The sequence below is a fragment of the Physella acuta genome, unplaced genomic scaffold, assembly GCF_028476545.2.
Source record: "Physella acuta isolate Inbredline_101_S28 unplaced genomic scaffold, ASM2847654v3 ptg001082l, whole genome shotgun sequence".
Classification (NCBI taxonomy): domain Eukaryota; kingdom Metazoa; phylum Mollusca; class Gastropoda; family Physidae; genus Physella; species Physella acuta.
In genome coordinates this window covers 108,320-135,198 of record NW_026732599.1, presented here as the reverse complement: position 1 = coordinate 135,198, position 26,879 = coordinate 108,320, and the positions used below count along the sequence as shown (strand labels likewise).

At 42.1% G+C, this 26,879-nt stretch overlaps 1 protein-coding gene across 1 annotated transcript; it reads left to right on the top strand.

Annotated features, from left to right (window-relative positions):
- Window positions 1-5,031: 5,031 nt before the first annotated feature.
- Window positions 5,032-25,941, top strand: LOC131955586 (multiple epidermal growth factor-like domains protein 10; the record flags this gene model as incomplete). Its single annotated transcript, XM_059319758.1, is given in 10 exon segments — window positions 5,032-5,205; window positions 8,511-8,708; window positions 10,276-10,413; window positions 15,735-15,869; window positions 17,269-17,406; window positions 17,963-18,100; window positions 22,638-22,775; window positions 23,605-23,736; window positions 25,190-25,327; window positions 25,623-25,941. Coding segments are annotated over 10 exon segments (1,511 nt in total), but the record flags the coding sequence as incomplete, so codon positions are not given.
- Between the last annotated feature and the right edge of the window lie 938 nt (window positions 25,942-26,879).

The window sequence follows — 26,879 nt, the reverse complement described above, 5'->3', positions numbered from 1 at the left end:
TCAGACATCACTCATTAGCGAATAATTAATTAAAGATAAAAACCTTATCATCACGGACGCATATGCGAATGTAACAAGCTAAAGTAGAAAATGTATTCTACTTTTTCTTTTGTAGATATTTTATAGAAAGCAATGCCAAGTCTGATTATCTGTTTCTATTTAGAAAAAAATTTTCTGCGCTGACCGCTTATCGCAATTCACACACAAATCACTTTCTCCCCCCCCCCCCCCGCCCCGATGCCCGCCCCTGATCTCATTAGCACCCCCGTCCCTTCAGCCACTCAGACATGCTCCCTCACCCCTAATCATGCAGTGAAGAATGACTCGACAATGGTTAAAAGAAGAAACAGATTGGCTATATCTTGTCAGTTTTTGTCTCGCGTGGTAATTAATTTTATACATAGCAGAGTGAATCTCAGATGTCTACACAGCCACACCATCATCACCATCATCAACACCATTAGCACCACCACCATCATCACCATCATCATTACCATCAGCACCACCATCATCACCACCATCAACATGATCATCATCACCACCATCAACACCACCATCAACACTATCATCATCACCACCATCATCACCACCATCAACACCACCATCAACATTATCATCATCACCACCATCAACACCACTATCAACACTATCATCATCACCACTATCAAAATTATCATAATCACCACCACCACCATCATTACCACCATCAGCACCACCATCAGCAGCACTATCAAAATTATCATAATCACCACCACCATCAGTACCACCATCAGCAGCAGCATCGCCCCCAGCATCATCACTATTACCAGCAGCATCCCAAATACCACCATCCCCATCACCACCGTAATCACCACCATCATCATTATCACCTCCAACGCCAGCAGCATTCCCGACCCCCCCCCCCTCCCCACCCTCTTCACCATCCCCATCACAACCATCATCATCACCGCCAACATTATTAACACCTTCACTATTAACATCGTCATCGCCATCCACACAACCATCATCTCCATCCACATCAACACCGCCACCACCCTTACCATCATTATCATAACTACCACCACATAACCATCATCACCATCACCTTAACCATTTTCAACAAAACCACAATCCACCGATATCACCACCATCGCCATCCCCACCACACCTAAAACCATCATCAATACCAACACCAAAAATATAGCCATTACTTTCATCTTTTTTCCACTTCACCAAAAAACCAGCAAAACACCAAAAAAAAAAAAATCCCATACCTAATGACGTTAAAAGTCTAGATCAGCATCCCAATGCATGTTCACTTCAATTGACCAAAACCCGAACAAATTAAACCTGGTAACGAAGTGACTCGTCTCCCTCGACACGAACACACCAAACCACGAGATTTGGTTTCACGTTGTAATCTCGCCCTCAACGTGACTAGAAATCTCGGTCTCCCAGTTAAACTTAACTGGCGTCAGGACGAGCAAGGCATGAGCCGGTCGACCGGCACAAACTAGACCGGCACATTTTTTTTTCATGCTGCCACTTTTCTTAGCCTCATTAATGGAATAACAGAAAACCTAAAAGCCGGTTCTTGAAAATTGTTTTTTTTCTTCTGCCTGGTAAGTAATCGAAGGCAGGGGGAGGGGCAATGGGGGGGGGGGGGGGAGCGCTTACTCAAACATATCTTCAGAAAAGATCTTTACTTTACGCCTTTATCAAACTAAATCTGAAGGTTAAGAAAAAAAATAACATATATATATATATATATATATATATATATATATATATATATATATATACATACATATATATATATATATATATATATATATTTGTATTATATATATATATATATATATATATATATATATATATATATATATATATATATATATATATATATATATATATATATATATATATATATATATATATATATATATATATATATATATATATATATATATATATATATATATATATATTTATTTATTTATTTATTTATTTATATCGTGTTAGCACTCGCCGTCTAAACATTTCCCGAATATATAGCTACACCATTGTCAGTATGATATTCTTTGTCCTTCTCGTTCTATTAAAATTAAGAGCATCTAAAGATGTTCACTAAAACAAAAATAATTGACTAGTTCTATAACTTGTGGGTATTGTTGCTCTAACTTACAGTTCATTTTGTCCTTAACGAAATGAATCCAAACAGAAGACCTAGCACATCTCCGTGTCTTCCAGCCCACTAGGTCCCATACACCCAAAGTGCAATGATGAGGATAAAAAAAACAGTAATTTAAAAATCTAATTAAACAGGTAAAAACAGGACGAGGCGCGGAGTGAAAGATTTCCCAGGACATTTTTTTTATCCCGATCTTCTGTTTTGCTTTTTTTTACTTCCCCAATCATTCAACATTGAGCTATCATAAAAAAATTATTATGTATAGCAAACATTTTTAAATCTACATCTCTTCCTTAATACACACACACACACTTACACACACACACATACACACACATACACACACACACATACAGACACATACACCCACATACATAAATATAATACATTTATAGGTTTGTGTGTCTTGTCTCTAATTCTGTCGATGAAACATTTCCATCTCTCTAGAGACAGAAGTCAAACTTTGTCATTCTATAGACAGATATGAAACTTTACCTTCTATAGACAGACATCAAACTTTACCTTCTATAGACAGACATCAAACTTTACCTTCTATAGACAGAGATGAAACTTTACCTTCTGTAGACAGACATCAAACTTTACCTTCTGTAGACAGACATGAAACTTTACCCTCTATAGACAGACATCAAACCCTACCTTCTAAACAAATAAGAAACTTTATCTTCTATAGACAGACATGAAACTTTACCTTCTATAGACAGAAACTTTACCTTCTATAGACAGACATGAAACTTTACCTTCTGTAGACAGACATGAAACTTTACCTTCTATAGACAGACATGAAACTTTACCTTCTATAGACAGACATGAAAACTTTACCTTCTATAGACAGTCATGAAAACTTTACCTTCTGTAGACAGACATGAAACTTTACCCTCTATAGACAGTCATGAAAACTTTACCTTCTATAGACAGACATGAAACTTTACCCTCTATAGACAGACATGAAAACTTTACCTTCTGTAGACAGATATGAAACTTTACCCTCTATAGACAGTCATGAAAACTTTACCTTCTATAGACAGACATGAAACTTTACCCTCTATAGACAGTCATGAAAACTTTACCTTCTATAGACAGACATAAAACTTTGACCTTCTATAGACAGACATGACTTAACATACAACAAAGAGATACGAACTCTCTCATATAGCTGCAATTGGGAAGCCTAACACACACACACACACACACACACACACACACACACACACACATACACTATTCCCCTTCATGTATGAATGGTATATTGATGTACCCAACTTTATTGAGGAAAAAATCTAAGGGCTGAAATTTATTGCTAAAAGCTTTTTGAAACCAACAAAATCTTGGACAACAGACCCCAACATAAAGTTTCACCCCGTCAGATAGAGATGAATAGATAAACAGAAAGGAAACTGGTTATGGTATGTGGATAGTTGTCATAACCAGTAGAAAGTGAGATGGATTGTGGCTAGCAGTAAAATAAACATTGATGGTATGTGGCTAGCAGTAAAATAAACATTGATTGTATGTGATTAGCAGTGATTAGTAAAGTAGCAATAATAAAATTACTGATTTAAGCCATAGAAAAATTGATGGTATGTGGCTAGCAGTCAAAAATGAAGTGATGCTGATGTTCTTCAGAGAAATAGTGATGGTATGTGTCTAGCAATAATAAAATTACTGATGGTACTCAAAGAAATAGCGATGGTATGTGACTATCGACCATAAACGGCAAAAGTTCAATGGTATGTAGCAAGCGACCGTACACAGGAAAAAGTCGATAGTTATCTCAAGAATACATCATTTCTTTTATTAATCTTGAAAGTAACGAACTCCCCAAAGGGACGCAACACGCAAATATTTGCTTAGTGCGCGTTAGAAAAACAAGCTCAGACCACTTCTTCCATTCCTAGTGTTTACATTTTTTAATCGTTGTGTTTTTTAAATTCCGTATTGCGTTATGTCGAGATCTGCAATGTCTTCTTGGAGGTCCGCGTTGATTCAACATTCGATCAAACAAACAAATCATCGCAAAAGCACGCTCAAGTTAGATTAAAAAATAAAACGCAATTATTGACGATGGATATTGCTATTGTTATTGTTTTGTAAAAAAGTTATATAAAGTGAAATGTAAAGAATGGCATGTACGAATAACAAATGTAGATATACCTCAAGTGGAAAATACAGATCTACAAATTAGTTTGGACAATTTTTAAACTCCAGGAACTTATTTTGTTTGCGATAGATTAGTTTTGCACATCAATATCTGCATTGTGTGGGTTTAGGAAACTACCCCAACCCCGGTGTATTACACCCCCCTCATCCCTATCATGAAGCACCCTGACCCTAACCCCCCCCCCCCCTTTCCACAAGTTCAATACCGGTCATTTACACACGTAATTACCCCCTGTCAATTACCCCTCACCCACTCTATCCCCCTTAATTCCCCCCGACCATCCACCCCCCGGGTAACTACCCCCTTTTAGAATACATATTGCAACTCTACTTTACCTTATCCTAATTCCCATCCAATCCACCTTCATATCCAGCTCCACAGTCCTAAACCCAACCCTAACCCCACTATATCCTCAACCTAGCCCTACCCGCGTTATATATGTAAATGAAAGGTAGGTAATTGACAATGGATAATGTCTTACTGCAATTTTTTGGGCTGGGGTAACTACTCGGGTAATTAATATGAGCTAATGACGTAAACCTCACAAAACATAAAATGTATGCGAAGTATATCAGACAATTACATAAAATGTATACGATGTATATCAGACAAACATATAAAATGTATACGATGTATATCGGACAAACATATAAAATGTATGTGAATTGTCTTTCTCCCCAAGAGAATGTGGTATTAGGAATGCCAACTGACATGAAGACGCCTGATTGGTCCAAAGGGTCACGTGCCGTAGATGGCGACATCGGTACCTGTGTGACGTCAACAAGCAACAGAACCGGCTGGTGGCGCGTGGACATGCTCGTGCAGAAAACTGTTTTCTTCATGGAGGTTTTGTTTGGTGAGTAGGTTTTGTTTGGTGAGTAGGTTTTGGAGGTTTTGTTTGGTGAGTAGATTTTGTTTGGTGAGTAGTTTTTGTTTGGTGAGTAGGTTTTGGAGGTTTTGTTTGGTGAATAGGTTTTGTTTGGTGAGTAGGTTTTGGAGGTTTTGTTTGGTGAGTAGGTTTTGTTTGGTGAGTAGGTTTTGGAGGTTTTGTTTGGTGAATAGGTTTTGTTTGGTGAGTAGGTTTTGGAGGTTTTGTTTGGTGAGTAGGTTTTGGAGGTTGTGTTTGGTGAGTAGGTTTTGGAGGTTTTGTTTGGTGAGTAGGTTTGGAGGTTTTGTTAGGCGGGTAGGTTTTGGAGGTTTTATTTGGTGAGTAGATTTTGGAGGTTGTGTTTGGTGAGTAGGTTTTGGAGGTTTTGTTTGGTGAGTAGGTTTGGAGGTTTTGTTTGGTGAGTAGGTTTTGGAGGTTTTGTTTGGTGAGTAGGTTTTGGAGGTTGTGTTTGGTGAGTAGGTTTGGAGGTTTTGTTTGGTGAGTAGGTTTGGAGGTTTTGTTTGGTGAGTAGGTTTTGGAGGCTTTATTTGGTGAGTAGGTTTTGGAGGTTTTGTTTGGTGAGTAGGTTTTGTTTGGTGAGTAGGTTTTGGAGGTTTTGTTTGGGGAGTAGGTTTTGGGGGTTTTGTTTGATGAGTAGGTTTTGGGGGTTTTGTTTGGTGAGTAGGTTTTGGAGGTTTTGTTTGGTAAGTAGGTTTTTTTTTTATGAGTAGATTTTGGAGGTTTTATTTGGTGAGTAATTTTTTAGGTATTGTTTGGTGAGTAGGTTTTGGAGGTTTTGTTTGTTAACTTTTGGAGGTTTTGTTTAGTGAGTAGGTTTTTGGAGGTTTTGTTTGGTGAGTAGGTTTTGGAGATTTTGTTTGGTGAGTAATTTGTGTGATTTGATTTGGTAGGTAACATTTGGGGATGGTTATTCTTTAGTGATCAACGTTAGGAGTTTTATTTGGTAACTATGGCCATTATGTAATTTGTAGGTATGGAGATTTTGTATGGTAAGAAATATTAGAATCTTTTTTACTTATCTACCTACATTCTTCAATACATACCCCCCCCCCACCCCAACTGTCAATTAGCCCACCTGCACCCCCTCCCAGGTCCCTAAGGGTTCCAGCGTACAAAGAAACAGCGTGTTAATTATTCCAATTGCCCTTTATTTACAACTCTATCAACTTTCTGTAGCGCCATACGTACGTTTTCTGGGAACAATGGCAGATGTCAATCATGGAACTAACCAGTAGCGTACGCAGGGGGGGAGCAGGGGGAGCGGCCGCTCCCCCTCTGGCCATTTTTAGCAAAGTGGCGCCTTTTTGGAAACTTTTTAACATTGATATTTGTTAAAAAATATCTTTGGTCGGCACATTTGAAACGTAAATCTCTGTGAATATTGTTTTTTTCAATTACCAGTAAAAGGTTTGTGAGCAATACAGTGATCTAACCCATACCTTCTCATTATGTTAAAAAATTATCTTTAAAAAACACAAATTGTCAGTAGCAATTTAAAAAATTGCATGATTTTAAATGTAAGACCGCTATTATTGTTATATGTAGGCTATTATTCCGAACGTCTAACGTGTAAGTGAAATGCTGGCTTTTATAACAACTCTGATTTTAAAAACTTTCATTATGCTGTAATACTTTAGCATTTATAATGACAATATATTTAATTCTGAATTTAAACAAATAATTTTTGTAAAAACGAATAGTGTTAAGCTACTTTATTAGATTCTAAAGTAATTATTGATTTGTTTTGATATTTATAATAAAATGTGTAGACATATACGTTATTATATTAAGATAGTGATTATTTCCCCTTTACTCTAGACTTAGACAAAAATTGCGAAACAGATTATGCCGCGTTCATAGTTTTTTGGTTGCAGTGTTTATATATATATATATATATATATATATATATATATATATATATATATATATATATATATATATATATATATATATATATATATATATATATATATATATATATATATATTTTTTTTTTTTTTTTTTTTTTTTTTAGAGTGATGCCATATTTTTTTGTTTCGTCGGCCTACATTGTGTGTTTTTTTTCTTCAGAGTACTTATTTAAATTTATTTTACATCATATCGAAGCAATAACATACAGCTAATATATGTATATATATATATATGTATATATATATATATATATATATATATATATATATATATATATATATATATATATATATATATATATATATATACTTATATAGAAACTATTACATATTCGGCGCCTTTTTTTGCTATTTCCGCTCCCCCTACAACGAAAACCTGGATACGCCTCTGGAACTAACTAAACAATGTTCATCACATACAGATCCATTCACGTTTGGCTAGGTTGAATGGAGGGTAAAGGTACTAAATCTGGTCTACGTGCATCCTTTGTATACTCAATTTACGACCTTCACCTTACGGTATTTCAATGACTGAACCAAACAGCTTTTGGTGTCCGCTACGTCACACCATAAAACGCTATATAAACACCACTCAAACAATAAACACCATTTCAAAAGATATATAAACACCATTCAACTTACCCTTAGCTTAACCCAAATCATAATCATAAGCATACAACTTAGAAGCCTCTAGTGTTGTGGTACGTCTAATCCTCTGGAATAAAGCTTTCCTCCCATGGGCAACCACACGGCCCACACCATAACCCAAACCGAGGGGTTCCCAACCCTGTGCCACGGGCGCCATGGCGCCCGCTGAACGATTCGTATGTGCCCGCCGCTCACTATTCGACAGAGACAGATTTTATTTCAATAACATTATTTTAAAATATGATTTATTTTTATTCAGTTGTTACAGTTTTAATTTTTTTTTTTGACTGCCTAGGTTTATTAAATATGTTCGATACTTGTCCCAACTTGTCTAGCGGCGAGCCAGACTGCACTATTTACGTTTTGTAAATACATTTCTCTGTATGTATGCAATTTGAAAAAAAAACATTTTTGTTTATTATTTATTAATACAATATGACTATAAGAAAATAAGAACATAAATTATGGGAAAATGACAAGTTATGGAAGGAGTTTGTCGATTTAAAATAGGTGGTGCCCGCCACCCTACCGATATTGTAGAATGTGCTCTAGAGTAAAAAAGGTTGGAAACCCCTGCCCTAACCTATACCAATCTTCTAGTCTAACCCGTTGTATGTCAACCCTCTAGCACAAAGCTTCCCTCCCACATCCAACCACACATAACCCTAACCTGTGGTACGTCTAACCCTCTAGAACGAAACTTTCCTCCCACAGCCAACCACACAGCCCGCTCTGGGCGAGTACGTGTGCACGTGAGTGACTACGTGGACACGTTCTGGGGCAAGCCGTGCACGTACATACCCGCCTCCTACAGGATCTACCAGTTCTCGTGCGACGTCCCCTCCACGGGCCGGTACTTTGGGATCATCAACAGGGACGGTCAGATCACGCTCTGTGAGGTGTTGGTCTTTGGTGAGTGATGGGGCTTGGTTTGTGTGGGGTTCGTGTGGGGTTTGTATAATGTTTGTATGGGGTCTGTGTGGGTTTGTGTGGGGTTTGTATGGTGTTTGTATGGGGTTTGTATGGGTTTTTTATCGGGTTTGTATGGGGTTTGTAGTGTGTTTGGAATTTGTTTGAGGCTTCTATGCGGTTTGTATAGTGTTTGTATGGGGGTTTATATGGGTCCCGTATGGGGTTTGTATTGTTTGACTGTGATGTTTGGTGATGCTTGATGAGGGTTTATATCGTGTTTGGTAGGAAGTGGTAATTGTTTTATGTTTGACGAAGATGAAAGGTGCGTAGGATTGTTTTGTTTGGTATCTAGTATTTGGTGTGTGTTTTAGTTTTCGAATGGTTGTTCTGATGTTTGCCCAATTTGCTGTCTTATTGGTTGTCCTAAGGATGGTTCTGAATGGTCGCTCTGATGGTTGTTTTGATGGTTGTCTTAATGGTTGTTTTGATGGTTGTCATAATGGTTGTTTTGATGGTTGTCCTAACGGTTGCTCTGATGGTTGTCCTAAGGATGGTTCTGAATGGTCGCTCTGATGGTTGTTTTGATGGTTGTCCTAATGGTTGTTTTGATGGTTTCATTATGGTTGTTTTGATGGTTGTCCTAATGGTTGTTTTGATGGTTGTCTTAATGGTTGTTTTGATGGTTTCATAATGGTTGTTTTTTTTATGGTTGTCCTAATGGTTGTTTTGATGGTTGTCCAAAGGATGGTTCTGAATGGTCGCTCTGATGGTTGTTTTGATGGTTGTTTTAATGGTTGTTTTGATGGTTTTCATAATGGTTGTTTTTTTATGGTTGTCCTAATGGTTGTTTTGATGGTTGTCCTATTGGTTGTTCTGATGGTTGTCATAAGGATGGTTCTGAATGGTCGCTCTGATGGTTGTTTTGATGGTTGTCTTAATGGTTGTTTTGATGGTTGTCATAATGGTTGTTTTGATGGTTTCATAATGGTTGTTTTTTTATGGTTGTCCTAATGGTTGTTTTGATGGTTGTTCTAATGGTTGTTTTGATGGTTGTCTTAATGGTTGTTTTGATGGTTTCATAATGGTTGTTTTGATGGTTGTCCTAATGGTTGTTTTGATGGTTGTCTTAATGGTTGTTTTGATGGTTTCATAATGGTTGTTTTTTTAATGTTTGTCCTAATGGTTGTTTTGATGGTTGTCCTAATGGTTGTTCTGATGGTTGTCCAAAGGATGGTTCTGAATGATCGCTCTGATGGTTGTTTTGATGGTTGTCTTAATGGTTGTTTTGATGGTTGTCATAATGGTTGTTTTTTATGGTTGTCCTAATGGTTGTTTTGATGGTTGTCCTAATGGTTGTTCTGATGGTTGTCCGAAGGATGGTTCTGAATGGTCGCTCTGATGGTTGTTTTGATGGTTGTCCTAACGGTTGTTTTGATGGTTGTCCTAATGGTTGTCCTAATGGTTGTTCTGGTTGTTGTCCTAACGGTTGTTTTGATGGTAGTGATGTACAGTTACCACCAAATGCCAGGTTATTGTCCTATGTACTCACCCCCTATCATCCCCACAGTGTGCGCGCCCTACACATTCGGCGTCGACTGCTCCCAAGAGTGCGCATGTCTAGACCCCAGTGAGCAGTGCAACCCCATCACCGGCTCCTGTACTTCCGGTTGCCGGGAAGGTTTGACCGGAACTTCATGCAACAAACGTAAGCCATTTTAATTTTTTCTAACCATTTTTATCTCCCCTTTCCGTTTCCCCTCTCACAGCTGACCATTGTTAAAACTTTGACGAAAACATCAGCGGGTTAATGAAATGTATTCAACTAGTTGAGCTTTTACTTCAAGGGACTTAACCCCTGCTGACTACCAAGACACGAAAACAGGAAGGTGCCGTTGTGTAACAGTGGTGTGCCAAGAAGCTGTTTAAAATCAATACATTCTCTACTGGTGATGGGGGTGGGGGAGTAACTGTGGGGGGAAGGATCGACCTAATTATACGATGTGGCCAACAGAGTGGAGAAGACAACCGTTGTACCAACATCTTCCCCTGTTGATCTCCCCTTGTCGTTATCCGGCTACATCCGCTCTTGTCGGTTTAATCTTTTAATCGGAAAAGATACTTTGTCCTCCCGGTCCTGAGTCCTATCTGATGTCTACAGTAAACTACGGCAGCTGGTGAATAATTCATGAGGACAACACCGGACTGTTACCACTTTGTTACCACATGGTTTTTTTTTATATGGGTTGTGGTTTTTTTTTATTCAAGGAAATCTGATTTCAATGGATCTGAATCTCTACCCACTAGCCCGAGGGGTGAGGGAGGGGGGGGGGGGGGTCAGACGTTGTCTGATTGGTTGGCTGGTGTAAAGGGAATCACGTGGTGAATAGATATCGTCAGAAGATGAACCCAAAAAAAAATGGGGGGGGGGGGGTGTCTAGTCTCTAGAAATAGAATTGTCTAAAAATAGATGTTGCTGTTCATAAATATAAAAACACTTATTTTGTGAAAGCATAACTTGACGTCATTGCTTGATAGAGGTATCAGTTTCGCTTTACAGATTTCGACCGTCTCAAACAAGTTTTTTGACTGCCTTGTTTTTTTAATACGTCACGTGTTCAGCTTGCTACCATGGCGATGGGAAAAGATGGAAACAACAAAAAACCTATTGAAAAGATTTTTCACTCTAACCCCCCCCCCCCCCTCCCCGCCCCCTCCCTCACCCTCACTGGCTATTGACGACCATCAAACCGACCACCCACCAATCGAACCATCTACCATCAACCGACCAATTACCAAACACCCACCAATATCCAGCAAAAATCTATAGAACATCCACCTATAACTCACCGAATATACAACAACTATCCTTTCACCATTCACCTACCATCCACCAACCAACCATCCACCAACCATCCACCAACCAACTACCCAACCCAATAATCCATCAACCATCCACCAACCAACCATCCACCAACCATCCAATAATCCACCAACCATCCACCAATAATCCCCCAACCATCCACTAACCAACCATCCACCAACCATCCACCAACCAACTACCCAACCCAATAATCCATCAACCATCCACCAACCATCCACCAACCATCTACCAACCATCCACCAATCAACCACCAACCACCAACCATCAACTAACCATCCACCAACCAACCATCCAACTCAACCATCCACCAACCATCCACCAACCAACCATCCACCAACCATCCACCAACCATCCACCAACCATCTACCAACCATCCACCAACCATCCACCAACCAACCATCCAACCAACCATCCACCAATCAACCACCAACCATCAACCAACCATCCACCAACCATCAACCAACCATCCACCAACCATCCACCAACCATCCACCAACCAACCATCCACCAACCATCCACCAATCAACCACCAACCACCAACCATCAACCAACCATCCACCAACCATCCACCAACTATCCACCAACCATCCACCAACCATCCACCAACCATCCACCAACCATCCACCAACCATCTACCAACCATCCACCAACCATCAACCAACCATCCACCAACCAACCACCAATCAACCATCCACCAACCATCCACCAACCATCCACCAATCAACCATCCAAACCATCCACCAAACTTTAACAACATTTGTCAGATAACATGCTTCCAGACGTTCTCTAATGGCCTGCCCCCTCCTAACCACACCCCCTGCAACATCCCCACCCTAATTCTGGATCCAATTCCAGACTTCCGACCTCTCCTGAAGTTACACGACCATAACGCGATTTGGCTGCTAGGTCAACATGACCTGTTATATTGTTTCCCGGGCAAAAAAAAAAATTGTTTCTAAAATTGAAGATTTGTTGACTTCCTATATCGTCTGTGAATGTTAACAAATCTTAGACACCTACAAGGAGAATGGATAGAGACATCACAAGGGGGAGATTACTCCGAAATCGACATTTCAATGTTGAAGCATTTTTTTACCATAACTGGATTATCGACTTTCTTTAAGGCAACAACGTAATGACGGTTCTCACAATGGTTTATATTGGTACACGGAGACAATTTTATTTCATACTATCCACAAAGGAAACAATCTATAGTACCCACACTGTCAACATTGACACAAGGGAGGTAATTTTAGAATTCTCACACTATCCATAAGGGAGACAATTTTATTGTACTCACACTGTAAACATTGGCACAAGAGAAATAATTACCCCCACATGTCATCACGTGACAGTTATAAATAGAACCGTGCTTTTCAACATGTCAACATTCCAACCTGTCTTAAAATAACTTTTTTTTATGCCCATATGACGGACATAGACCTTGTATATTTATGTCAGTTACTTGCACATGTTGCGTTTCTACTAATTGTTTGTATATACTGATAGTCTGATAGACTGTTCTGATTGTGTATTCCGTGTTAGGAAGTTTCAAGATACCATTTTTTTATATCCAATGTAAAGACACGGCACATTGAGCACTAGAACTGACTCGCTCATTCTAATATCGATATACAAAAATTCATTATCACGATACAGAACATAAGATATTTCAACACATCGTTTAAAGATACCTCTTTAGACCTAACTATCCATTGGGGGAGATGAATTTGAGTTTATAAATTTCTTGAACTCGTCATGTAAAAGAATAATGTGGTCAGCACTATCCACAGCCACCTTTACTTTTCATACTGTGAGTTAAGTACCCATCAGAGCTAGGTGGACTCCACTGACGAACCCGGATTCGAACTCACGACTTTCGGGTTTGCGGTCTAGCGCTCTATCTGCAGGCCACAACAAATCTAGTATAGAATACGCATATAGGAAGAATCAAATGTTTAGTAGATGGAACGTGTTTGATTATTCCGATGAAAAAAATTCCGTTTTAGGGACATGCTCTTGTTTGACAGATACTCCAGAGGGTATGACTACACGAAATACTGCAAGTATTCTAGTATATTTGGGCGAATAATTTCTTTTTTCTAATACACGATTCTAGTATTTATAAGTAGGAGTCATATTTACCTCCTCATTACTACTGTATTCATTCATTCATTTTTTTCATTTATTCTATTACGGTAACAATAACGGAGGCCTTTTTTTCACATTGGCCGTTGTTTTTATATAATAACATTTTAATAAAAAAGAAACTGAGTTTAAAGACATACCAGTAACATAGTATTCAAAAATTTAGAATTAATAATGGTAATATATAGTTTTGATACATAATGGTATAGAATAGGAATATAAAAGATAAATAAGAAATGTTGCCATGGGTCAGTTAAGGAGGACATATTTTCAGATGTAGAGTTTATTTTATCAGGAAGATTGGTCCACGAATTAAAATAGGGGTTGGCGAAGCTTTGGCTTTTGAAAAATAGTTTTATTTATTTGTAAGCAAGACTAAATATCCCCTCATTACTACAAGTCTCTACTATCTACATGTAGGACTAAATATCCCCTCATTACTACAAGTCTCTACTATCTACATGTAGGACTAAATTTCATCTCATTACTACAATTCTCTACTATCTACATGTAGGACTAAATGTCCTCTCATTACTACACGTATCTACTATCTACATGTAGGACTAAATGTCCTCTCATTACTACACGTCTCTACTATCTACATGTAGGACTAAATTTCATCTCATTACTACAATTCTCTACTATCTACATGTAGGACTAAATGTCCTCTCATTACTACACGTATCTACTATCTACATGTAGGACTAAATGTCCTCTCATTACTACACGTCTCTACTATCTACATATATAGATATTGCCGTCACTACTGCTCGATTCTGTTTGCCCTCACGTTTGTTCTAGTCGGTATCTATTGAGTACCCCACCCCTCAAGCTTGAGACCCCCTGTACAAGACATCCTGTAGAACGCTGGCCGTGCATTAAGGTCTCGTTGATTCCACTCACGTCCGTGGCCCGGGCCTAGCTATCCCGTGGGCTCGGGTTTCTAACCAAAAATTATCTTTCTTCAAAGACCTTAAAAAACAACTACTGTCTTCCGGTTCGATGGGGGAGGGGACAAATGGGGGAGGGGACAAATGGGGGAGTGGACAAATGGGGGGGTGGACAAATGGACGGAGATGATGATAGATATATTTCACCCCTCCACATTTTTGTGTAGCATATCTTTGCTATCAAGAAATTAACAAGATAACTTTACCACATTAACCCTAATTGTACCACTGTTAGCCAAGTTTACCCTTATTGTGCCGCTGGTAACATCGCGAGACCTCGTCTGATGCTCTTGCATTGCCAAACGACAGCCAATTTCAAAGACTTCCGGTAATCACCCAAAACTTGGTCATGTTTTTATAATTATATTTCGTGTATTACACGAATTAGGGCAAGGATATCGACATAGTAGCTTCCCCTTGTGGGAGTAGCTTCCCTTTATTGAAGTGACTTCCCCTTGAGAGATGGCACAAAAGAGATGTGCAACAAGGGAGGGTACTGTGCTCTCTATCACACTAAGTCATCAGCCTTGAAGGAACTCGGTCACTGCTGGACATGTTTACGTTTTTTTTGGGTTCTCTCCCGTGTTTGGCGGGCATTAACAGAAGTTTTTTTTACACAAGGAAAACAAGCAAATTTACTTCCAATCATTCATACATTGATTTTTTTTCTGGGAAAAGGTCAGACACTTTTCTCAATATATATATATATATATATATATATATATATATATATATATATATATATATATATATATATATATATATATGTATATATATATATATATATAAAGTGGATCGGGGGGAGGTGACACCGAGGTGAAATTAAAACTTTAGATTGACGTAATTTAACGCGTAAATGATGGCACTAACTGACAATGTTGAGAAAATATTTAGTCCTGTGGTTAAATAGGTCACATTATTGGAATTATTTAACTCATCAACTGTGAAGTATATAATTGATTGTGTAATACTATCATACTACCATCACCATTTCAACCTTTGTGATTCTGCCATACCTAACCTCTCCCGATCTCCTCCCTGACCCAGCGTGTAGAGGCAGGTACGGCCGTGGTTGTCGTCAAGTGTGTGGTCAGTGCGCAGGTCAGCAGTCATGTGACCCTGTGTCCGGTGTCTGTTCCGTGGGGTGTGCACCTGGCTGGGCCGGTGCCAGATGTCAGACAGGTGAGTGGTCAAAAGTCTCAGGGGTGGGAGGGGCGGGGGGTGTTAAAATATCGGTTGTTCAAGTTATACGTAATGGAGGCGTAGGGTCAGAAAAATTATATAAGGGGGGGGGGGGGGGGGGATAATAGCTTTTAACATTTTAATCTATCAATTTCTTTCTTATTTTCCTGATTTTGTTTCAACTATTGACTAAGTATGAGTTCTTTTTAAAAAAAACAACCAAATAGAAATATTTCAACAAATTTACTTTTGGAACCAAACATACCTAATCTATATCAAGGCCACCCTAATATTTCTCTGCCCCCCCCCCCCACAGCCTACTTACCCTAACATTTCTCTGCCCCCCCCCCTCCTACCTACGCTAACATTTCTCTGCCCCCCCCATCCTACCTACCCTAACATTTCTCTGCCCCCCCCCCAGCCTACCCTAACATTTCTCTGCCCCCCCACCCTGTCTACCCTATTTCTCTGCCCCCTCCCCACAGCCTACCTACCCTAATATTTCTCTGCCCCCCCTCAGCCTACCTACCCTAACATTTCTCTGCCCCCCCCACCCTGTCTACCCAATTTCTCTGCCCCCTCCCCACAGCCTACCTACCCTAATATTTCTCTGCCCCCCCTCAGCCTACCTACCCTAACATTTCTCTGCCCCCAGCCTACCTACCCTAACATTTCTCTGCCCCCAGCCTACCTACCCTAACATTTCTCTGCCCCCCCCCACCCTGTCTACCCTATTTCTCTGCCCCCTCCCCACAGCCTACCTACCCTAATATTTCTCTGCCCCCCCCCAGCCTACCTACCCTAACATTTCTCTGCCCCCATCCTACCTACCCTAATATTTCTCTGCCCCCAGCCTACCTACCCTAACATTTCTCTGCCCCCCCAGCCTACCTACCCTAACATTTCTCTGCCCCCCCCCACCCTGTCTACCCTATTTCTCTGCCCCCCCCCCAGCCTACCTACCCTAACATTTCTCTGCCCCCAGCCTACCAACCCTAACATTTCTCTGCCCCCCCCCCCACCCTGTCTACCCTATTTCTCTGCCCCCCCCCCCAGCCTACCTACCCTAATATTTCTCTGCCCCCAGCCTACCTACCCTAACATTTCTCTGCCCCCCAGCCTACCTACCCTAACATTTCTCTGCCCCCCCCCCAGCCTACCTACCCTAACATTTCTCTGCCCCCATCCTACCTACCCTAATATTTCTCTGCCCCCATCCTACCTACCCTAACATTTCTCTGCCCCCCCCAGCCTACCTACCCTAACATTTCTCTGCCCCCCCCCCCCACAGCCCACCTACCCTAACATTTCTCTGCCCCCATCCTAACTGCCCAAACATTTCTCTGAGCCCCCCCCCCCCCCCCACAGCCTACCTACCCTAACATTTCTCTGCCCCCAGCCTGTCTACCCGGCACGTATGGGGTAGACTGTGTCCACGAGTGCCATCGTTGCCTTGACAACAGCACGTGCGAGCCCGAGAACGGCACGTGCCCCTGGAGGTGTGAACCAGGCTGGCAAGGTCAGAGGTGCGACCAACGTAAGTAGGTCAAGGGCGTTAGTAGGTCACGGGCGTTAGTGGGTCACGGGCGTTAGTAGGTCACGGGCGTTAGTAGGTTACGGGCGTTAGTAGGTCAGGGGCGTTAGTAGGTTACGGGCGTTAGTAGGTCGCGGGCGTTAGTAGGTCACGGGCGTTAGTAGGTCACGTGCGTTAGTAGGTCACACGTGTAACAACACGACCAGGCTTAGACAAATTTTAGAAGTGATTAACAGGGGTATTGAATCATTGGGGGGGGGGGGCAATACCAAGGTTACACACAATCACGACTTACTTTAATTAAATGAACTACATAACAACCAAGCTACGACACAGACATCAATGTTTGGGTAGCTGGGTGGGGGGGGGGGTAGGTGGGTTGGTGCCTGGGTGGTTGGTTTGTTGTGTGGGAGGATGGCTGGATTTACAGTGTTAACGATTTTCATACATCTATATTGTCTTGAATAAAATGACGTAATACACAGCCTACAGTGCTCTGATGACGTAGTACACATCCCACCTATAACTGGCTTATCTCTCTTTTTTTCACCCCCCTCAGCCTGTGGGGCGGGGAGGTACGGCCAGAACTGTGAGTTCCCCTGTGGCCACTGCTACGGTACCTCGGTCTGCGACTCCAAGACCGGGTTCTGTCCCCTGGGCTGTAGCTCTGGGTACGAAGGACTTTTCTGCACCAAAGGTAGGGACCGCGGTGGTGGGGAGGATTGTGTTTTCAAGCTTTTTGGTTCTTGTTTTGTCAGGTGTATGTTTGTAAACAATTTGTGTTTGTGTTTTGTGTTTTGTTTTTGTGTTTTGTGTTTTGTGTTTGTACAGTGTACTATATCCGTGCGTCTGCATTTCATGTCTCAATTTGTGTCTCGTTTGTGATTGCCTTTGTGTCGTGTCTGTTGTCTTGCCTCGGTCTTGACTTTGTTTTTCTGTTTTAGGTCTGTTGAATGTCTGCATGTCTTGTCTTTAATTTATGTTTTATAATCATCTCTTTGTCTTACCCCCACCTTGTCCGTGTTTTAAGTCTCTTATCTCTGCTTTTCTGTCTTAAGTCTATCTTACCCCTTTAAGTCTGCTTCACCCCGTGTCTTAAGTCTTTTTGACCCCTAACTTGTGTCTTAAGTCTTTTAGTAAATTTAAATCACGTTCAGGGCACACACAGTTGTTCCGTTTTTAACCCCCTCCCCCCCCTTTTTTTTTAGACACCGTGTCTAGCATTAAAAAATTGCTAAAACTTGTCTTCGATGAACATTTTAAAACACTATCAAACTGAAAAGTAGCGCGTACATACTGCACAATATAACTCCAAGCAGGTAAAGTTGACAGAAAAAAATGGCCCTTGTGAAGAAGAAAGAAAACTTGTCCCGCGAGAGAAGAGAGGACAGTATGTAAACAAAAGATGACCTGACTCCCACAACGGTCAAATGAATACCAAACCAGATTATCGTCTGCGCGAGTCAGTTCTGCACTGGGCACCTAACCTGTTTATGCTCACGTCTGATAGATGGCGCTGCTGCCCCGGCACGGTGTCAGCACGTGCATTCAATGACTGCTCACCCTCGTAATTCACTTAGCTCATGCCTTCTGTCATTGGTGTATAGCTGTATAATCATCATGATCATCGTCGATATCAGCGTCGCCATCATTAACATACTGTCTGTGCCTTTCTTGTCAAGTCTATAAAACTATTGTCCATTGCCTAGCCTATAACATCATGATCTATTTCCTAGCGTATAACATCATCTATTGCCTAGCCTATAACATCATGATCTATTTCCTAGCGTATAACATCATCTATTGCCTAGCCTATAACATCATGATCTATTTCCTAGCGTATAACATCATCTATTGCCTAGCCTATAACATCATGATCTATTGCCTAGCGTATAACATCATCTATTGCCTAGCCTATAACATCATGATCTATTGCCTAGCGTATAACATCATCATCTATTGCCTAGCGTATAACATCATCATGTATTGCCTAGTCTATAACAGCATCATCTATTGCCTAGCGTATAACATCATCTACTATATGCCTATAACGGCATCATCTATTGCCTAGCCTATAACATCATCAACCATGGCCGATCCTGTAACATCATGTACTAGCCTTTATCCTAGCACTGAGTAGTCGAGTGGTAGATCTCTCGACTGTTAATCCAAAGTCTCGAGTTCGGATCCCGGGATTCAGTCTGTAGGACGTTCCTGGGTTCGCTCAGCTTTAATGAGTACCTGACTCATGTCAAGGAAACCAGATCAAATGAACATAGTGCCACAATATCCCACTAGGGTCATTGCAACAGATAAACGAGATGATTGTTACGATGCTAATATACTATCTAAGACCAATGTCTCACCTCTATCTGTCTCTAAGACCACTGTCTCACCCTCTACCTGTCTCTAAGACCACTGTCTCACTTCTATCTGTCTCTCGTCTCTAAGACCACTGTCTCACCCTCTACCTGTCTCTCAGTCTAAGACCACTGTCTCACCTCTGTCTGTCTATCAGTCTAAGACCAATGTCTCACCTCTGTCTCTCGTCTCTAAGACCAATGTCTCACCTCTACCTGTCTCTCGTCTCTAAGACCACTGTCTCACCTCTACCTGTCTGATTCCAGAGTGTCTACCTGTCTCTAAGACCACTGTCTCACCTCCACCTGTCTGATTCCAGAGTGTCTACCTGTCTCTAAGACCACTGTCTCACCTCTACCTTTCTGATTCCAGAGTGTCTACCTGGCCTGTGGGGCCCTAACCTGTCTCTAAGACCACTGTCTCACCTCCACCTGTCTGATTCCAGAGTGTCTACCTGGCCTGTGGGGCCCTAACCTGTCTCTAAGACCACTGTCTCACCTCTACCTGTCTGATTCCAGAGTGTCTACCTGGCCTGTGGGGCCCTAACCTGTCTCTAAGACCACTGTCTCACCTCTACCTGTCTGATTCCAGAGTGTCTACCTGGCCTGTGGGGCCCTAACCTGTCTCTAAGACCACTGTCTCACCCTCCACCTGTCTGATTCCAGAGTGTCTACCTGGCCTGTGGGGCCCTAACTGTCTCTAAGACCACTGTCTCACCTCTACCTGTCTCTAAGACCACTGTCTCACCTCTACCTGTCTGATTCCAGAGTGTCTACCTGTCTCTAAGACCACTGTCTCACCTCCACCTGTCTGATTCCAGAGTGTCTACCTGTCTCTAAGACCAATGTCTCACCTCTACCTGTCTGATTCCAGAGTGTCTACCTGTCTCTAAGACCACTGTCTCACCCTCTACCTGTCTGATTCCAGAGTGTCTACCTGTCTCTAAGACCAATGTCTCACCTCTACCTGTCTGATTCCAGAGTGTCTACCTGTCTCTAAGACCACTGTCTCACCCTCTACCTGTCTGATTCCAGAGTGTCTACCTGTCTCTAAGACCACTGTCTCACCTCCACCTGTCTGATTCCAGAGTGTCTACCTGTCTCTAAGACCAATGTCTCACCTCTACCTGTCTGATTCCAGAGTGTCTACCTGTCTCTAAGACCACTGTCTCACCCTCTACCTGTCTGATTCCAGAGTGTCTACCTGTCTCTAAGACCAATGTCTCACCTCTACCTGTCTGATTCCAGAGTGTCTACCTGTCTCTAAGACCACTGTCTCACCCTCTACCTGTCTGATTCCAGAGTGTCTACCTGTCTCTAAGACCACTGTCTCACCTCTACCTGTCTGATTCCAGAGTGTCTACCTGGCCTGTGGGGCCCTAACCTGTCTCTAAGACCAATGTCTCACCTCTACCTGTCTCTAAGACCACTGTCTCACCTCTACCTGTCTGATTCCAGAGTGTCTACCTGGCCTGTGGGGCCCTAACCTGTCTCTAAGACCAATGTCTCACCTCTACCTGTCTCTAAGACCACTGTCTCACCTCTACCTGTCTGATTCCAGAGTGTCTACCTGGCCTGTGGGGCCCTAACCTGTCTCTAAGACCACTGTCTCACCTCTACCTGTCTGATTCCAGAGTGTCTACCTGGCCTGTGGGGCCCTAACCTGTCTCTAAGACCACTGTCTCACCTCCACCTGTCTGATTCCAGAGTGTCTACCTGGCCTGTGGGGCCCTAACCTGTCTCTAAGACCACTGTCTCACCTCTACCTGTCTGATTCCAGAGTGTCTACCTGGCCTGTGGGGCCCTAACCTGTCTCTAAGACCACTGTCTCACCTCTACCTGTCTGATTCCAGAGTGTCTACCTGGCCTGTGGGGCCCTAACCTGTCTCTAAGACCACTGTCTCACCCTCCACCTGTCTGATTCCAGAGTGTCTACCTGGCCTGTGGGGCCCTAACTGTCTCTAAGACCACTGTCTCACCTCTACCTGTCTCTAAGACCACTGTCTCACCTCTACCTGTCTGATTCCAGAGTGTCTACCTGTCTCTAAGACCACTGTCTCACCTCTACCTGTCTCTAAGACCACTGTCTCACCTCTACCTGTCTCTAAGACCACTGTCTCACCTCTACCTGTCTGATTCCAGAGTGTCTACCTGGCCTGTGGGGCCCTAACTGTCTCTAAGACCACTGTCTCACCTCTACCTGTCTGATTCCAGAGTGTCTACCTGGCCTGTGGGGCCCTAACCTGTCTCTAAGACCACTGTCTCACCTCCACCTGTCTGATTCCAGAGTGTCTACCTGGCCTGTGGGGCCCTAACCTGTCTCTAAGACCACTGTCTCACCTCCACCTGTCTGATTCCAGAGTGTCTACCTGGCCTGTGGGGCCCTAACCTGTCTCTAAGACCACTGTCTCACCTCTACCTGTCTGATTCCAGAGTGTCTACCTGTCTCTAAGACCACTGTCTCACCTCTACCTGTCTCTAAGACCACTGTCTCACCTCTACCTGTCTCTAAGACCACTGTCTCACCTCTACCTGTCTGATTCCAGAGTGTCTACCTGGCCTGTGGGGCCCTAACTGTCTCTAAGACCACTGTCTCACCTCTACCTGTCTCTAAGACCACTGTCTCACCTCTACCTGTCTGATTCCAGAGTGTCTACCTGTCTCTAAGACCACTGTCTCACCTCTACCTGTCTCTAAGACCACTGTCTCACCTCTACCTGTCTCTAAGACCACTGTCTCACCTCTACCTGTCTGATTCCAGAGTGTCTACCTGTCTCTAAGACCACTGTCTCACCTCTACCTGTCTCTAAGACCACTGTCTCACCTCTACCTGTCTCTAAGACCACTGTCTCACCTCTACCTGTCTGATTCCAGAGTGTCTACCTGGCCTGTGGGGACCTAACTGTCTGTGGCCCTGTGGTCAGTGCAGTGACCCAGCCTGCGACAGGGTCACGGGGTTCTGTGACGGCACGGGATGTCGTGCCGGCTGGTTCGGCAATACCTGCTCCCAAGGTGAAGTAGAGTTGATGTAGTGCCCTGTGCTGTTGATTGGTTGTTGTGTAATATATGAGGTGGTGTGACATCGATTCCATTTTGTTTTCTTTTAATGTTTTCTTTTAGCTTAAGTCACATAGTGACATTTTAGTGTAGTTCACTTAATGACATTTTAGCTGAGGTTACAAAGTGAAAATTTAGCTTAGGTCATATAATGACATTTAGCTTAGGTCATATAATGACATTTTAACTTAGGTCACATGGTGACATTTTAGTGTGGAAAGGTAGGAGTAAGGAAGTTTAATAAACGTAATTTGATAACCTTTTCTCTGAACAAAGGGACAATACTCAATTAACTCCTGTTACTTGTTTTTATTCAAGGGGAGAGCACGCAATAAATCTTGCGAAATTTAAACTAATTGCATCGCATAGAGAAATTTAAACCCCATTCGATGTTGTTGTTTTTTTTCGACACATCTGGTAACCAAAAAAGTTGTTAGGTGTTAACATTTGTTAATTATTTGTTACACTTACAGTACTGAATTAAATATCAATTATATTAATCTACGTCAACGCTTAGTAAAAACCAAATAAAACACGCTAAAACCAAAAGTTTAACCAAAGCTAACCCCAAGTTAAACTATAGACAATTGAATCTGCTAAACCTCTGTTAAACCAGTAATAAATCACAATGTTAAATCACAATTAGACCACGATTAAATCACAGTTAAACCAATGTTAAATCACAGTTAAACCAATGTTAAATCACAGTTAAACCAATGTTAAATCACAGTTAAACCAATATTAAACCACAGTTAAACCAATGTTAAACCTTCTATATTCCCAGTGTGTCTGCCGGGGACATACGGTGCCAACTGTCAGCAGAAATGTGGGGCGTGCCAGTCGTTTTGTGACGTCACAGACGGGGCCTGTCAATCAAGCTGCTTGCCGGGATGGGAGGGACAAACGTGTAGTCTAAGTAGGGACATTTGTAGGGACAAACGTGTAGTCTAAGCAGGGACATTTGTAGGGGATGGGAGGGACAAACCCGTAGTCTAAGTAGGGACATTTGTAGGGACAAACGTGTAGTCTAAGTAGGGACATTTGTAGGGAAAAACGTGTAGTCTAAGTAGGGACATTTGTAGGAGATGGGAGGGACAAACCCGTAGTCTAAGTAGCGACATTTCTAGGGACAAACGTGTAGTCTAAGTAGGGACATTTGTAGGGAAAAACGTGTAGTCTAAGTAGGGACATTTGTAGGGGATGGGAGGGACAAACCCGTAGTCTAAGTAGGGACATTTGTAGGGACAAACGTGTAGTCTAAGTAGGGACATTTGTAGGGAAAAACGTGTAGTCTAAGTAGGGACATTTGTAGGAGATGGGAGGGACAAACCCGTAGTCTAAGTAGCGACATTTGTAGGGACAAACGTGTAGTCTAAGTAGGGACATTTGTAGGGACAAACGTGTAGTCTAAGTAGGGACATTTGTAGGGGATGGGAGGGACAAACGTGTAGTCTAAGTAGGGACATTTGTAGGGACAAACGTGTAGTCTAAGTAGGGACATTTGTAGGGAAAAACGTGTAGTCTAAGTAGGGACATTTGTAGGGTATGGGAGGGACAAACCCGTAGTCTAAGTAGCGACATTTGTAGGGGATGGGAGGGACAAACGTGTAGTCTAAGTAGGGACATTTGTAGGGACAAACGTGTAGTCTAAGTAGGGACATTTGTAGGGAAAAACGTGTAGTCTAAGTAGGGACATTTGTAGGGTATGGGAGGGACAAACCCGTAGTCTAAGTAGCGACATTTGTAGGGACAAACGTGTAGTCTAAGTAGGGACATTTGTAGGGGATGGGAGGGACAAACGTGTAGTCTAAGTAGGGACATTTGTAGGGGTGGGGACATTTTGTAGGGGTGTGAGGACATTTTGTAGGGGTGGCCACATGTATCGGGGTATGGGGACATTTTGTAGGGCGGGACATTTTGTAGGGTAGGGACATTTTGATGGGTGGGGACATTTTGGGCGGGGACATTTTGTAGGGGTGAGGACATTTTGTAGGAGTGGGGACATTTTGTCGGGTAGGGACACTTTGATGGGGTAGGGACATTTTTTAGGGTATGGACATTGTGTAGGGTAGGGACACTTTGATGGGTAGGGACATATTGAAGGGATTGGGACATTTTGTAGGGCTGCGGACATTTTGTAGGGGTGGGGACATTACGTAGGGGTGGAACATTAGGTAGTTGTAGGGACATTTGGAGGGTAGGGAAACTTTGTAAGGTAGGGACATTTTGTAGAAGTGGGGACATTTTTGTAGGGGATGGGGAAATTTTGTAGCAGATGGGGGACATTTTATTGAGGTGGGACAAACTTGTAGCAGGTACAGTAAGTTTTTAACCTCCAGCCAACATAACCTCTGACCTTTGACCCCCAGCCTGCAGCAACAAGACCTACGGGACAGACTGTCAGTCAGGGTGTGGCCACTGCGCCAACGGCGAGCCTTGTCACCACATCAGCGGCCATTGCCTGCGCGCATGCGTGGAGGGCTACCAGAAACCTTTATGCCAGACACGTATGTTTTCAAATCCTTTTCTTTACATGTCACACTCCTGATTTTTCCCATTTTGTAAATATGTTTTTATTGTTCCCATCGATGCTGTGATTTTGTTATTTCCTCTCCTAATCAGATTTTCTTACTCTTAACTCGTATATGATAACTAACTTCCTCTCCCCCCCCCCCCAAGTTTTAACTTTTTTTCCTCCGATGTTCTTATTTTCCCTTATCTTCCCCCCCCCCCCCCGCCCCTTCTCCTACCATGTAAAACCTACCACTCATGTCACGTGTTGCTATCCCCCCCCCCCCACAGGTGCAGAAACCCTCCTGGAGCAGCTGGGCAAGCCCAACCTGCTCACCCTCCTCGTGGCTTGCATGAGCGTGTTTGGCTGCACCATCTTCGGCCTCTCCACCTGCCTGCTGCTCAGGTGGCGCCAACACAACCAGCAGACGACCGAGCCGTCTGCTCCAGCCTTCAAACAAACGGTTGTATGACGTCACAGATCTAGGTTTCAAACAAACAATTGTGCGACGTCCTGTCTTTATTATAATTCCTTCAACGCCATGTTTTATTACGTCATGTTGTAAGTCATTAGCGTGTTAAATAAATTGAAATTCCGACGGCACTTTACCAGGCCAGGCGTGGAAAGATCATTTTCAAGATGGCGTCTTGGACATGCTCAGTTCACCTACTTTGACCAGTTGGTTATGACAAACGTATGATGTCATCATCTAACAAACAATACCACACAACTCGACCCGTAAATCATAAGATGACGTATAAGGTCACATATTGACCAGTGACGTCATAAAGTCGACCACTTTATCTCAGAAGTTGGCCCGTGGTGTCACATACACTCAATACTTTCACAGAGCAGTCCCGTGTTTACTGGGAATGGACGAGGGTGGTATGGTACCAGAATCACGGCATCTTTCATCAAACTGTAGGTGGTTAGCTGTAAACGTGTGCACCCTGAATGGTGCGCAACATGTTAGCCCGGTGTTAGCTGCCACTACTTTGAACACTATGAGACTAGATCTAGCAAGATTTTAACCGTGATACCGGCAAGGTTTTAACCACGATACCAGAAAGATTTTAACTATGATACCAGAAATATTTCAACCATGACACCGGAAGATTTTAACCATGATACCAGAAGATTTTAACCATGATACCAGAAAGATTTTAACCATGATACCAGAAAGATTTTAACTTAGACCACCAAGATATGAACATACCTAAGTTAGACCACCAAGATATGAATATTCCTGATATAGCTAACCCTAAAAGACACATACCCAAACAACTGTCACTATTTATTCCATTGATATTTCATGTGTTGATGCAGTTGATGAGAACATCACAAGACACTGGTGCCAAAAACGAACTAAAGATGTGTACTTTTCTAATGTTTGTATTTGAATGCATGTTTGAAAAGCTGAGATTATTCAGGGAGTTCAGTTCTCTATCGTGTATCAAATATTAAGATTCGCAATCAGTGAAGGGAACATTGGAGGTGACACTGAAGGGAACACGGAAAGGAACACTGAATGGAACATGGAAGGGAAC